The sequence below is a fragment of the Lissotriton helveticus genome, chromosome 2_1 (assembly GCF_964261635.1).
Source record: "Lissotriton helveticus chromosome 2_1, aLisHel1.1, whole genome shotgun sequence".
Lineage (NCBI taxonomy): Eukaryota > Metazoa > Chordata > Amphibia > Caudata > Salamandridae > Lissotriton > Lissotriton helveticus.
Genome location: NC_136059.1, coordinates 362,668,773 through 362,684,731, shown reverse-complemented (window position 1 = coordinate 362,684,731; position 15,959 = coordinate 362,668,773). Strand labels below are relative to the sequence as shown.

The 15,959-nt window shown below is 46.9% G+C and overlaps 1 protein-coding gene across 1 annotated transcript in view; it reads right to left on the bottom strand.

Moving 5' to 3' along the window:
• WDR70 (WD repeat domain 70) overlaps nucleotides 1–15,959 on the bottom strand; it is a 1,775,496-nt gene that overhangs the window by 559,989 nt on the left and 1,199,548 nt on the right. Inside the window, exon 11 of the mRNA XM_078674977.1 lies at nucleotides 13,979–14,063. Coding sequence (XP_078531103.1) covers nucleotides 13,979–14,063 — 85 coding nt within the window. The remainder of the gene's footprint in view (nucleotides 1–13,978; nucleotides 14,064–15,959) is intronic.

Here is a 15,959-nt window from a genome sequence, read left to right as displayed (position 1 = left end):
AGAAGAGTGCTCGGAAATCAGGAGGACGACGAAGAAGCGCAGAGAACTCCCGACGAAGCCCGGACGCCACAACCGTGACCCGGAACCGATGCGCAATACCCGGAAGGAACGCAAAGCGTCGTACCATAAGAGAGAAAGGACTTTATAGTGTTATAACGCATGCGCTAGTCCTTGCGCATGTGTTCTCCAGACCCTAGCTGCTCTCGCCAACCAAGCTTTTGCGAATCACGTCTGTATCGGATCGGCAGGCATGACAAGCAGTAAACTCCCAAAGCGGTGGCTAACTTGTAGATGTTGCTTGAAAAGGTGTTTTAAGTACTGCCTGGCCAACATTAGCTTGTTGCCTCGCTAACACATCTACACAATAGTGTTTGGTGTGTGGTGTGTGGTGTAGACCATGTTGCTGCCTTACAGATGTCAGCAAGGGGAATATTCCCTAAGAAAGCCATAGTAGCCCCTATTTTGCGGGTGGAATGTGCTCTAGGGGGTATTGTCAAGGTTCTTTTTGCTTCCACATAACATGTTTGGATACATTTCACAATCCATTTTGCAATGCCTGACTTAGAAATGGGATTGCCTTTGTGTGGTGGCGAAAAAGCAACAAAGAGATGTTTTGTCTTACGAAAATCCTTTGTTCTTTGCACATAATATAGTAGAGCTCTTCTAACATCTAATGTGAGTAGAGCTCGTTCTGCTACAGAATCAGGTTGAGGAAAGAACACGGGTCACTAAACTGATTGATTGATGTGAAAAGCAGAAACCACTTTAGGAAGAAATGTAGGATTAGTTTGAAGAACCACTTTGACTTTGTGAAGTTGAAAGAAAGCCTCTTGTATAGTTAGTGCTTGGATTACACCAACTCTCCTTAAGGAAGAGATTGAAATAAGAAAACCAACCTTTCATGGGAGAAACTGTAGTTGACACTTGTGCATTGGTTCAAAAGGTGGCCCCATTAGCCTCGTAAGGACTATGTTCAAGTTCCATTCATGGTGCAGGTGAGAGCTCTTGGTGGTATTACTCTTTTTAGTCCTTCCATAAAGGCCTTAATCACTCGTAGTCTGAGCAGAGATAAGTCTTGTCTGCTTTGCAAGTTTGCAGCTACTGCTGCTAAATGCAATCGAAGGGATGTGTAGGGTAATCTAGATTGCTGTATGTGTAAGAGATAACAGATAATGTTTTGCACTGAAGAATCAAGGGAATTGATACTGTTATTGTTACAGTATATAACCCATTGTTTCCACTTTGCTGAATAACATGCCCTAGTTGTAGGTTTCCTAGCTTCCTTTAGGATATTCATACAGTCTGGTGGTAATTGTAAATAACCAAACTCTATGACTTCAAGAGCCAAATCGATAGGTTGAGTTGCTTGGGACTTGGATGCCTGCCAGGGCTCTGAGTGATGAGACTGGTGTGGAGATGTAGCTTTTGGTGTGGAACTACTGAGTTCTCTAGCAGGGGGAGTGAACCAAGGTTGACGTGCCCAAGTGGGAGCTATGAGAATGAGTTGGAGGGATGATAGCCTGAGCTTGTGAACTACGAGCAGAATGAGTGGGAGAGGAAGAAAAGCGTAGGCAAATATCCCTGACCAGTTCATCCATAGGGCATTGCCTTTGGAGAGCAGGTGTGGGAACCTGGAGGCGAAGCTTGGGCATTTTGCGTTTTCTGCTGTGGCGAACAGGTCTTTGTGAGGAAATCCCCACTCCTGAAAGTAGGGCAGAAGAATCTGGAGATGAAGTTCTCACTCGTGGATTTGCTGTCTCTGTCTGCAGCGAAGGTCAGCAATTTGATTGTTTATTCCTGGAAGATGTTCTGCTAGGGGATACACTTTGTGATGTTTTGCTCATTTTCAAATGGCTTGTGCTGGGCGTGACAGTTGGAGAGCGTGCCTCCCCCCCCTGTTTTTGTATATAGTACATAGCGGTCACGTTGTCTGTGCGGACTAAGACAGTTTTGCCTATTAGGTGAGTTTGAAAAGCTTTGAGCGTTAGAAACACTGCTAGCAGCTCTAGAGGATTTTTTTTTTTGAAAATCTGTTTATTAGCAGGGTGGTTAGAGCAATTATACAGTGTCAGTATCATAGCATCTAAATAGGAGTAAGATAGCTCCATCGGGCTCAGCGACAGTGCGTGTATCATACATTTGAAACTTTTGTAGTGTTATCAGACAATCAAACAATCCCATAAGAACTAAAGAAAACCCACCCTCCACCCACTGAAAGGTCCCACCCTAGACACTCCGATCGAACTTATTTATACAGTAGTTAGTACCAGGGCGCCCCCAACAGGCAGAACAATTCCACGATGCATATGTTTGCGTTTTACACAACTAGACAGTGGTATAAGCATCAGTAGCACGAGTTAACCCGTGTCCCAATTTAGTGCAACATGGTCGTGCGAGGTTTATGGAGGTCCATCAACAGCTTTGCTCAGTACAGTTTACAGCATTGAAATATCAGACTCTTCATCACTCCCTGTTTCTACCCTCCCCAGTATAGTAAACCAATCTAGTGAGATAGGTGTTTTTCTGAGGCCTCTGCATTCTTCGTGCTGTAGCGCCGCACCCTCTGCTTTGCCCCATCGCAACAGTTCCGCTATCCACAAATCAGGGTCAGGTGGCTTGAGAGACTTCCACCTCATCGTAATAGCACGCTTCGCAAGCAGCACTGCTATATCAGTAAAACGTGTCCCAACGCCTCTCTTACGCGCCGTAGGGCCCAACCCCAGGAGCGTGTATTCCATGGTGAGCGGCTGCATCAATGCACCTGCGTCTGTAAGTGTGTCATTAACAGTAGTCCAGAAATAGCCCAGTTTGGGGCAACTCCACAACATATGTGTCAGTGACGCATCACCTAAAGCGCATCTAGGGCAGGTGTCAGTGGTGTTCGGAAACATGGCATGCAATCGGTGTGGCGTTAGGTAAGCTCTATGCAGGATCATTAGTTGGATGAATTTAAATTTAGGGTTTCTAGCCACCTTTTTGGGGAATTGAAGGATCCTCTCCCATTCCTTGTCCCGTAATGGCCTCCCAATATCCTCCTCCCACTTAGTCCTGAGAGGCGACAGTGAAACCGCTCGTCCCGCTCTAATGCTAGCAGTGAGCCATTTTGTCAAATGGCTTCCCGTGCCCATGAGGTATTGCATCGTCAGTAAGGGGTTCGTGGGTGGTTCCACCCCCCCAGGCGCCCATTGTCTCAGTACGTAGCGGCGGATGCTAGCATGCATGAGGAACGAACCCCTGGGTACGTCATGCGCAGACCTGAGGTCATCAAATGACAACATCCGCCCTTCAGCAAAAAGGTCTCCTACGTGTGTCACACCTGCGTCATGCCATAGCATTAGTTTTTGTGTCGTGAGCGGTCCCGACCCCAATGGCAATCCCAGTAGTGGAATCGTGGGGTCGTAAGATGACAGAGGGGTAGTGTATTTCACCGCCCTTCGCCAGTATGGTACTGCAAGCCGGAGAAGCCAATTCCGAGCAGGGAAGGAGCAGGACATGTATTCTCCCCTTAGCATGATCGTCATCTACCATGCTAATCTCATGGAGGTTCCTACCAGCAAGCCAGTAGGCCAGCCACTGCAGCTGACATGCAAAGTTGTAGGCCCTAAAGTCAGGTACTCCCATACCTCCCTGCACTGGTAGCGAGTTGCAGCTTAGCGAGACCTATGCGCCTTCGCCCTTGTCCCCATATGAGTTCTGTAAGGAGAGTGTCAAGCATTTTAAACGTCGCGGCAGGGAACAGGAACGGTAAATTTGTAAAGTAGTAAATGAGACGGGGAAGCATTACCATCTTGGAAATGGCAATCCTGCTGGCCACTGAGAGAGGGAGTGACAACCAAAACTGACTTCAGGGTCCTCACGGCCCTTCCAAGGTTGCCGTCAATCATCATGTCGGCATCCCTGTAAACCTGTATCCCGAGGTATCAGAATGTAGTATCTGCTATTTGAAACGCGTGTGGCTCAAAGAGCAGCGGTATAGTCAAGGCAGAGGCGGTAAAGGTAAACCCGTAGGACTTGGGCTCGCTGATAGTGAGGCCAGATAACGATCTAAAATCCTCAAATATAGAAGGGATAGGGTCCAGGTCGCCTCCCAGGTTATGTAGGTAGAGGATAATATCGTCAGCATAGGCTGACACTATGTGCGTCGTGTCACCCCTTTTGATTCCACGGTGGGGGGCCACAGTCCGTAGTTTACAGAGTAGTGGCTCGAGCGCTAGAATGAAGAGGAGCGGGGAGAGGGGGCAGCCTTGTCTCGTGCCCCTTGCGATAACTATGGGATCTGAAATGTACCTGGACGTGCGCACCCGGGCCGTGGGGCGTGTGTATAGCAGTTGGACCCATGCTATATACTCTTGAGGGATTCCGAATCTCGCGAACACAGCGAACATGTAATCCCATCTGAGGGAATCAAAAGCCTGCTTCAGGTCCAATGAGATGCATCCCTCCGAGCCTAGGTCCGTCTGATCTCTCAGCATCAGCTGGGCTAGTCGCCTAAGATTCATGGCCGTGCTCCTGCCTGGCACAAAGCCGCACTGATCAGGGTGAATCAAATGTGGTATGTATTGTGCCAGCCTTGTCGCTAGAATTTTACTCAGTATCTTGTAATCGGTGTTAAGTAAGATAAGGGTCTGTAGCTAGCAAGGTGCAGCCCGTCCTTGCCCGGCTTTAAGAGGGAGGTAATCAAAGCCTGGAGGGAGGACTGCGGCAAGCAGGCAGTCCGTAGCGCCTCCAAATAAAGGGTATGGAGGCGCGGGGCCAACAGATCCATAAATGCGGTATAGAATTCGGCCGGCAAGCCGTCCGTCCCAGGGGTTTTGTTTCTGGGGAGTGCACGCATCGCCTGTCTAATTTCCGCGATAGAAATAGTACGCTTTAGATCGTCACGTTGACTGTCAGTGAGCTTGGGCAGTTCTAAATCCCGCATGAAACCCTCGAATGCAGTGTGTGAGAGGCAGTGGTGGGGGCCGTAGAGCGTGATATAGTAGTCCTTGAACGCGGCGTTTATCCCTGCTTGTGTCGAAACTAGTATGTCGTCTTGGTCCAGTACTTCTAGGATGGGATGTTGTACTGGGGAGTCACGTAAGATACGGGCCAGTAGAGCGCCTGCCCTATCTGCTTGTGTGTGTTGTCTCATTGTGTATTCCTTGTAGTCCAATAATCTTAAGTCTTCTAGTAGTTCAGCGTGTTTTACATGTGCATCTTGCAGCGGGGTGAAATGAGTGTTCATGCCCGCAGCCTCACATTCCAAGGTTGCTAGTCTATCCTCCACATCTTTCAGATCCGCAACTACTGCTCTCCTCATGCCCACTTTAGTGGCCATCGCCTCCCCCCTTATGTAAACTTTAAAGGCGTCCCATTCCAATTGTCGGGAGCTAGCAGTGTTAGTGTTTGTGTCAAAATAACCCTCGATGGCATCCGCCATAGAGGATTTGAAGACCGTCTCCTCCAGTAGTTCCGTGGGTAATCTCCAGGTCGGGATAGGGGTCGTCTGACGTCCCCATTGCCAAGTTAGTTCAACTGGATTGTGATCAGATAGGGTCTTTCCCATGTGCTGGGCCTGGATAACCGACCCTAGTAAGGAACGGGAGCAGAAAATTGACCGCGGTCTATCCTGGTGTGGAGGTTGTGGGGGGGGGGGAGTAAAAGGTGTATTCTTTGTCTTGTGGATGCATACATCGCCATGTGTCTGCTAGGTCCCATCCCTCCGCCCATTGTGTCAGTGCCTCTGCCTGTCGCCTGCTGTCCGTGGCATGTAGTGGGGGGTGTGACCTGTCCAGGGCTACATCCAACACAGCATTAAAATCCCCTCCCACCACCCATTGGTGCTCTGCCCAATCCGCAATGACCCTGTTGACAGCAATCAGAAAATCAGGCTGGCCCGAATTCGGGGAGTACACACAGCCAAGCACGACAGGAGCCCCATCCAGTAATCCCCTCACAAATACATATCTACCCTCTTTGTCAATTCGTTGCTCCAGTGGCTTAAAGGGAACAGAATTACGGAGCCAAATAGCGGCTCCCCTAGAGAATGCAGAATAGGATGTAGCAAAAAACTGGCCTTTCCACTTCTTATGTAATTTCAAACTCTCAGCACAGTTCAGGTGGGTCTCTTGTAGGCAGGCCATCATGACGCCCCTCCGGTTCAGTTGTGCGAGTATCCTGTGCCGTTTATGAATCGAGCCCATACCCCGCACATTCCAGGTGCACAAACTATAAACATTAAGCGGTCCCATGTTGGGTCGTGTAGTGCAGTAGGAATGTGTATGCGGGCGCACGCTTCTGGTACTTCTTCTTGCATAGGAGGAGTGTCAAACAAATAATCAGTCCCTGAATACTAAGGTCCCCAGGCCAACGGGCTCGAGGTCCAAACCATGATGCCCAACAGGGGCAAAAGTCAAACAGTTTCATGTGCCTGCGGTGGGGGGCGCAGGTTGCTTTCACCGTACCTGTACTGGCCTGTGGTGGCATGGCGGCCCTTAGTAAAGCAATCCCTTGAGCAGCCCACCCGGGTGCAAGGAATAATACAGTCTATACGTTACCATCTGGAGTGCGGTCACGATGGTGATGTTAAAATTCTTCTGCTGTCTGCGCCATGATCTTTGGGAAGAGCTGGACACTGCTAGCTGACCCCGAAACCTCCGTGCGTGTGTCGGAGTTGCTGATCAGGTCTCTAGGTGTGCCCGCATCGTGGGCGGCGAGCGCCTCTTTCGTCAGTTGCATCACTGGTGTGGGGCCCTCTGGATGGTTCGCAGCGGCCGCATCCGTCGGCGATGATCTCTGCGGCGGGGCTTATCGAGTTCCCGAAGTGGTGCTTTGCCGATCTGAGTGAGTCTTGTGGCCCTTCCTCTTGTCTGCCAGGAAGGGGTCCTGTGAGGCAGGCGGAGTTAACGTCACCTCCATCCATTCTGCCGCTTCCTCCGGTGAGTCAAAGAAGTATGATTTGTTACTGTGCAGTACTTTAAGGCGTGCAGGGAATAGAAGGGCATACTTCAAGTCTCTCTCACGCAACTTGCGTTTCACTCCCAGAAAGGTGGATCTGGCCCGTTGGACTGTGGGCGTGAAGTCAGGATATACGGAGATATTCTTGTCCTCGTAGCGAATTGGTGCCTTCTCCCGGGCCACGCGCAGCACAGTGTCGCGGTCTTTGTAGTGGAGGAGGCGTGCGATCAAAGGGCGTGGGGGCGCTCCTGGCGGCGGTGGTTTGGACGGCATCCTGTGTGCCCTCTCCACGCTGTGTCGTGCGGTAAGATCTTGTGGGCCCACCAGTTGACGGAGCCAGTCTTCCACAAATTGGGTGGGGTTCCTCCCTTCGCTTCGTTCTGGAATGCCTAAGATGCGGACGTTATTGCGGCGGGCACGTCCTTCCGCATCATCCACCTTGTCCAATAGCTGCCTTAGCTGTTTTTCTACGCCTTCCAATTTTGCAGAGTGCTCCGTTTGTTGGGGTATGAGGTCGTTCAGTGCGAGTTTCTGTTCGGAGACCCTCTCAGCAAGTTTATTGTGGTCTGCACGGAGCAACGAGAGACCCGTCGCCATATTGTCTATACGCGTTTCCAGTGCCTTCCTTGTGGCCCGTATTTCGGTAAGGATAAGATCTAGTTTGGGGTCCTGGGACCCTGTCCCAGTCGGTGGGATGACATCCATGTTCGAGGAGGAAAGAGGGTCCTCTGATCCGGTGGACTGTATGTCTGTCGATGCACCGGGGTCCTGGGCTCTGCCCCTGTGTCGTCCCATCGACCAAGTATGCAGAGCGGAGTTGGGGTGTTCGCGTTTCCGTCCGCCGTTGATAGGCCAGCTCTAGAGGATTTATATGGAGGTTCTTGTACTTTAGAGTCCATAATTCTTGGATTGTGTGACTTTGTAAGTGAGCACCCCAATCAGTGAGCAATGCGTCTGCTGTTGGCACTGTCTGTGGAACAGGGTCGAGAAAGGGCAACCCTTTGGATACATTTAGTGGGTTCCACCACTGCAGAGAGCGATGGGTGCGGCCATCTACCAACACTAGATCGGTCAACTGACCCTGCGACTGGTTCCAATGACTTGCTAAGCATTCTTGAAGGGGACTCATGGGAAGTCTTGTGTGGTGGGAACAATTATATTGCACGACACGCTCATCTCTAGCAGTAGTATGAATACTTTTGCAGGTAATGATTGGCTGGAATGAAATTGAGTGAGAAGGGACTGAATAATGTGAGTCCTGGCTGTATTGGAGAGGCTAGAGCTTTCTGAGGCCTATCGTGGTACCCAGATAAGTTTGTGTGTTGGAAGGCTGTAGATGAGACTTCAACACATTTACTGTAAACCCTAGTTAGTGAAGTAAGTTAATAGAGGTTTGAGTGTATTGGAGACACATTTGGTACTCTTTGATAAGCCAGTCATCCAGGTATGGGAAGACATGGATGTGGTGTCTTCTCAGATGTGCTGCGACTACTGTCAGACATTTGGTAAATACCCTGAAAGCGGTGGTGACTCCAAACAGCAGTACTTTGAATTGGTAATAATGACCTGCTATCATGAATCTGAAGTATTTGCGATGAGCGGATTAATTGGAATGTGGAAATATGCGTCTGTTAAGTCTAGAGTAGACATAAAATTGCCCTGCTGTAGAAGTGGGAGCACTTTTTGAAGTATCGCCATATGGAAATGCTCTGATATTATGTAGAGGTTTAGTTCTCTGAGGTCTAGAATAGGTCTCAAGGAGCTGTCCTTTTTGGGATGCGAAAGTACAGGGAGTACACCCCTGTCCCTTGATGTTGTAATGATGGGGTTCTATGGCTCCTTTGGACAGGAAGGACTTGACCTCTAGCTGAAGTAGATGCAAATGTTCTGGTGACATTATGTGAGAACGTGGTGGAATGTTTGGAGGATTGTTAGTAAGCTCCAGCTCCAGGCAATAACCATGTTGGATAATTACGAACACCCATTTGGCTGTGGGGATACATTATCAAATGGGGAGGAATTGTAGAAGACATCCCCCGACAGGTGTTAAATGATCGGGGAAGTGTAGGCAAGTCACTGCTTGTTGGGGGAGGGGGAATTACGTGGTGTGGAACCCCTGCCTCAACCTCTGTTGTTGTTGCCTCTGTATCCTCCTCTAAATAACCCTTTTGTAGAGGAAGATTGGCTGTTGCTTTTGTAGGAGGCGGCAGTATTGTCTGAGGACATAGTTTACGACCCACCACGGTAGCAGGAGCAACGAAAGGAGGCCCCGATTAGAGGGAGACTGCAGAGCTCCCTTAGACTTGGCTACTTCTGTGTCTTTTTCCATTTTTTCTAATGACTTATCTACTTTGGCCCGAAGAGATGTTCCTTGTCAAAAGGAGTATTTAAAATAGACTGTTGTACTTCAGGTTTGAAACTAGAAATCCTCAATCAAGCATGTCTCCTTAATAACACACTAGTGTTGGTCTCTCTAGCTGCGGTGTCTGCAGCATCTAAAGCGCATCAAATTGAGGAATTGGATATGAGCTTCCTTTTGTGGGATTTTGTTTTGTGCACATCTGAGAGGTGTTGTAGTAACTGCTCCATTTCTTCCCAGTGTGCCCTATCATATCTGGCTTGCAGGGCCTGTGTGTTGGCAATGCGCTAATGATTTGCTGCTTCGGTGGCTATTCGTTTATTAGAGGCGTCTAATAGTTTGCCTGGAGGTGGAGCGTCTCCTGTAGTCTTTGATTTGGCCTGTTTACGGGCATTAGAGACCACCAAGGAGTCTAGTGGTAACTGTCCTTTAATAAAGACTGGATCTGAGGGAGCAGGCTTATAATTATTCATCAATTCTGGGGGTGAGAATGCGAGCATGCACTGGATCTTGAAAGATATCATCCGCATGTCTTATCATACCTTTAAACATAGGTAGAGTTTGTCTAGTCCTTTGTGTGCTACTGAGTGTTTCAAATAAGAAATCTTCCTCTAGAGATTCCCATGATATTCTGCAGCTCCAGCGAGTAATTCTAGATATCCTACATTGTCGTCAGGAGGGGAAGGCTTTGCAGGGTAAAGATCTGGGTCGTTATCGGTAGGTGAACCGTGTTATAATCCTTCCAGGGGTCTATTGGTAAATATTGTACCCCCCATCTCCATTATCATCACCATCAGGTGGTGGTGGAGAGTTAGTTGGTGTAATCAGTAAATCCTGCGAAGTTGGAGAAGTGGGTGTAGGAGAACGTGGAGGAGGGGAGGGGTTAGTACCTACATTCGTCCTCTTCAAAGGAATATGGTAAAAGGTTTCCTCTGACTCAGGTTTGCATTTCTGAGGTGATTTAGTAAGAACACGTCCTTTATCTGGATTTATATAAAGTTCCTTTTGTTTTGGTTCCGATTTGGGTGTTGGGCATCGAAAATCAGATCCTGCAGCCTTAGAGGAACAGTTTTAGGTTTCGGCACCAAGGATTTCAGTGCTGGGGTAGAAAGACTTTTCGGCACAGAAGGTTTCGGTGCCGAAGGAGGTTTCTGTTTTTATGTCAATGATTTTGGCTCCAAAGCGTTTTTTTGGCATCGAGCCTGAAGGTTTTGGCTCGGTGCCAGACTTTGGCTGACTCAATCCCAAACTGGAAGGCTTAGTGACTTGTTTTGGGACGAGCCGGAGGGCAGGGTGTCAGAAACACCTTGTCGGTGCGGACAGTGGCTCGAAGGAGAGGGTGGGACCGAAGCCTTTTGTTTCGGCTGAATTGGAGTTCGGGACAAGGGGCGTTCGCTACTCATGGGACGTTGACCTTATGGTAATTCTTCTTCCATCTCGAAGTCCGATTCCTGAATGGAGGCAAGTTCTTCTTCTTCTTCCTTGGCCCATTGTGCATCGAATTCGTACTTGGATCCTTCGCCGAAGATGTCTGGCGTGTATTCGACGTTTTGACTATTCATTTCACGACGTAGATAGAGCCAGACAATCACGGAGCGTTTTCTTCGATCTGAACGATCTGCATGTGTCGCAGTCCTGTGTGTTGTGCTCCGAGACAAGCACGAGTTGTACACTTCGTGCGAGTCGGTGTGCGGATACTTGGAGTGGCACTGAGGGCAGAATTTGAATGGAGTCAGTTCCATCGACTCGAAGTGGACTGACACGGTTAGGCCCGACGGCCTTCCCGGAGATCTTTGATCTAAACAGAGTTTTTCTTGACGGATCCGATAAACAGAGAAGTGGGATATGCGTTCAAAACAATACTAACGCGGGTAGGGTGGATTGCACACAGAGGGGAACCCAAAGAAACGGTTTCGAAGGGGAGAGCAGCAATACACGTCCAAACCCGATGGCTGCAAAAAACAGTCTAACACTGGGGTCGATGCCCATGCGCACTATCACCGAAAGGAGGAGTTACCTACCTCGTGACTGGAAATACTACTTCAAAGAAAAATAACTTGCAAACATCCAGACCTAACACTAGATTGCAGGAGTATGCAAAGCATGTGATCTATAGCCTAAGGGTATCCAGGTGCTGGGGAAAGGGGGGGGGGGACGGGTGCGCAGTGGAGATTAAGAGAGCTATTACCCAGAGTCACATGATAAGGTTAGGCTGGCGCCGGGGATTGAACCGTGAGCCCTGTTCTCCTGAGTCAGCCGATCTGGCTGCTGCGCCACATCTCTCCCCTTCAAATATCAAAATATAACCTTAATGTCAGAGAGTGCTACGTGAAAGTTTTATGTTGGTGAGGGGCACACATGACTAAGGTAGTGAGGCAACAAGATTCTTGTAAGTGGGTGATAGGCACAGAATCTAGGGAGATGAAGTTTGTGAGTGAGGTTCACAACTCCTGACATTTGCTTTTGGTGGTAGGCAAGATTCCTGGTGACTGCTGTGCTACCCTGTGGGACATCTCTAGGTACAGGTCTCCACTGGCAGCTATGCTTCAGCATCAGCAATCTGTGTGACTGGCTCATGGGGAAGAATTGGAATGTGGAAATATGGGTCTTTTAAGTCTAGAGTAGACATAAAATTGCCCTGCTGTAGAAGTGTAAGCACTTGGTGAAGTATCACCATGTGGAAATGAGTGCTACGTGAAAGTTTTATGTTGGTGTGGGGCACACATGACCAAGGCAGTGAGGCAACGAGATTCTTGTAAGTGGGTGATAGGCACAGAATCTAGGGAGATGAAGCTAGGCTCCACTGCTAGACATTTCCCCCTTCCTGTACAAGATGAGCCCTGCTGCAGGACTACAATCATAGTCGCTTTGATGGCAGATTCTCTATATTTCCTACTTTGTTTGGAAGTAAGAAATAAAATCATTCTCACAGAAATGAGTGTTAATAGTTGAAGACAATTTCCATAATACTCTTTCAGGTTGGTTAAAGAGACTCTACCTTACCCCTCGTAGGCCCATGAAGTAGCAACTAATTAGCTGAGGCGTCAGCCAAAGGGTGCAGGGCTGAATCTACGACAATCAATTAACTAGGTCTCATCCCGAGCTCGGAGACAGAGCTTCATCTATTCAGACTGGGAGGCAGAGGCGTTCATGCTACATAAGGAGAACCGGCACAGCAACCATGGGTAGAACATGACATGAAGGGCAGCAGTGCTCAAACAAGTCCACCAATTAAGATGAATCAACATTTTGTGATGCGTTCATTTAGACGTAGTAAACCACAGTAATTATCTTAGAGCTAGTGCAATTTGCTCAGATTGTAATATCCCATAAAAGGGGAGTCCCAGCTCTGGATTCACTTGAGACAGAACATAAACCTCTGGAGCAGTGGAAAGAGCAACATAGGCTATCATCAGAATGTTGATTGAACTGCACTACTATCCATTGGATATTGTCTTGCAAAAACTAGACGTGCATGTTGGTAACATACCCTAATATTAAGAGGTGAGGCGCACACCAATTGAAAAGGCAAAAGAGGTTTTATCCACTTTCCAGCTTCAATCCCCAGAACAATTAGAGTGTATGGAAATGGCATCACCTAGAGTACTGATTCGGTTTGCTCGTATAAAAATATGTGTTTCCACTACATTTCAGTATTACTAAGAAATGTGCTTTCCTGATTCTGATATATTTTGAAATATCTGCACAGTCCATTTAAAAGACATATGCATTTTGTTGTGTGCTAGATAAAAGCCTTTTCTTTCACAACACCAGTAGTCCGCAAGATTGTCACAAAAATCCTCTCACTTTGAAGTCTGAAAAGGAAAAGTAAACATCAAGTTCCCTTAGAAGACAGAGCTTGAGATTTGATGTCTGTCCTTGCACAGCAACTGTGACAAGATAAGAGCAAAGTTTAAAGGACTGTTTACAAAAAGCAAGCACTCGTGGAAGAATACAAGGAGCAATGATGATAAACAGGCTAGACATCCTAAAACTAATAAAGCCAGCAAATAGAAAGCAAGCAACTGTGAGTTACAAAACACAAAGCCAATGTTAAACAATGGGAGGAATACATTCACAGGGAAGCTTTCAGAAGGTCCCCAAGAAGTCTTTCACAAACCAGAGAGCTGTGCTCTCTGGTAGGCTTAGACCTAAAAATGGATCATTCGTAAATGTATGCTTGCACACCTTTACTCCTGTTCAAGGTCATTCCGATAGAGACTGTCATAAAAAGTTAGTTTGATTCTTGAGTTTGATATTCGGAACTTCTGTGCGGGGAGAGAGCACAGGAAACCCACTAAAACTACTGATAAAGTAATTTGATTTTATAACGTTAACACATCAGCAGAGTTGCTGCAGTAAAAACCTGGAACTCTTAATCAATTCCCCATTAAATAATAATTGGCTGCCAAACTGCTTTCAATTTCCAAAACTGAAACACCAGTCATGGAAGTGCGAACCTAATATCATCTTTTTAATGAAATGTGGTCATAGTTTCTAATGTGCTATGGCGTGGAGCAAAGATATCGTGACCAAGATGTTGGGCGGTAATTAATGAGTTCTTTTAAAGAATAAACATGCTTCTGTGCATAAAATGTCCTAGAATGTTGGCACAGTAAAATGATCACATTACAAAGTAGTTCATCAAACTATTGCGAAATGTAAACAAAATGCTCCACTTACATGGGAAAAAAGGTGGGGAGACCTGCGACTGCATTAAGAGGAGTTTTGAAATTTCTGATGTCCCATGTTTTCAAAGTGTCGTCCCCTAAAAAAGATAACTCAAATTAAACCTTAAAATCAAGTCTTGTGGCACACTATTCTGTTTCATTTTAAAACTGCATAAGCATTATCTGAGGCTTGGACGTAAGCACAAGTCACTCCACTACACATTACAAAATACAAAGCATATGCTCATGAACATTAACATTGGCCACGCAAATCTCAATAGTATCTTTGGCGATGAAACATAGATGAACGTTTTGATTTAGCTTTTTGCCAAACAATATGTCTTTGGCATCACACTTCTAAAATCAGATACCACTGGCACATACTTTAAATACAGAAATACTATAAAGTCCTTGAGGTTTACTTTTTATTACAATTTGAGAGGATACATTTTTGCCAATAGCAACTATTTGCTACAATTTTGCGGATGCGCACACTGGGACCAGTCATTAATGCACTATGAAACTGGGTGTGAAGTACTTAAAGGTAATCGTATGTTGTCTGCCGGTGGTGGAGATGACGATAAAATAAAAGGAGAATTGATGCACCATATGTTGGTTCTTATTTACAAACACAAAGAGGCCCAACGTACAATGGTCTATATGATTAAGATAATATGGATCAAGTGTTCTTCACCAAACAATGATTACAAATGTCACTTATATTTACACTATCCGGTTAACCAAAGATAAAAGGGACATTTTCAATGGCATGAGGTATCCTATGTGACGAACAGATCTTCAAGATCTAAGTCAAAGGCAATTTTCCTACCTCATTCAGCCTACCTCAGGGTTGCCTGTTTTAATATATACCATTGCAGCATGGCATATGAGATTTCAGCCATGCAAACTGTAAAACAAGCTCTTTGGTCAAATTACACAGAAACACTTCATGTAAGTGTATACATGAACCATGTGGTATCCTTGCATGTCTTCAAAATCTATGTTTCATTAAGTCAGCACAGGCAGCTCCAAAGTGGGTCAAATACTAATATGTAGGAGCAGGCTTGTAACATGGTCTTAACAAACAAGAGCAACACATGGGATTAGCTAACTAGTGAATTCATGGCATGGCAAACCGCAGTGTCAAGTTAAGATTGCAGTGTCAAGCTAAGATTGTAGGAGAGTAGGATCTGCTTACTATGGTTAACGCCACTTTTTGCTGGTGTTTCACTGTTTTTCAACTTTAGTCTGGCTTGGGGCCCTGCTAACCTGGACCACAACCTAGATGCTTCCTCTCTAAATTGATTGCATGTACATTAGGTACACTCCATATTGGTTAATGGGTTACCCCTGTGAGTCCCTGGTACATGGTACCTTAGGTACTAAGGGCACAGGTACCACAGAGGCCTACCAGGGTCTGAAGCATGTATTATGCCACCCCTGGGCAGCCTTCCAAAATGGCACCACAGGTCTGCTACTGCAGCCTGGGTAAGGTGTTCCATGCACCCCTTACTGAGACATAGGTTACCTATATCTACCTTATATCACTGCAGATATAAACCTATAAGTCACTCCTATGGCAGGCCTTAACAATCCTGAAGGCAGAGTGCTTGGTTTTGTGTGAGAGGGTGCCCATGCATGAGCAGGACCCCTCTGCAGCTTTCGGAATCACTTCTCTGTAGCTGTTCTGTGATGCAGCCAGACCATATAATCTTAAGTGCATTATAACCTCGCGGTTAATGCTAACTTTGAAATGGCTGCATGGAAACATGTCATGTTTGTTGTCAAACACTTTGGAATCCTACCCCACACCAGTTCTGGCGGCGGGGGTAGAATTCCACCCTTCTAGAGGGAGAAGACATGTACACACTTACGTAACCGGTAATAGTTTAAAAGAGCCCTGGCATCACAAAATGGATGCTCCTTCTGCTGGATGAAACTCCGGCAGGGGAGGCCTGGACAATAGGTTTCCTGTCACAGGGAGGTGTAACCAC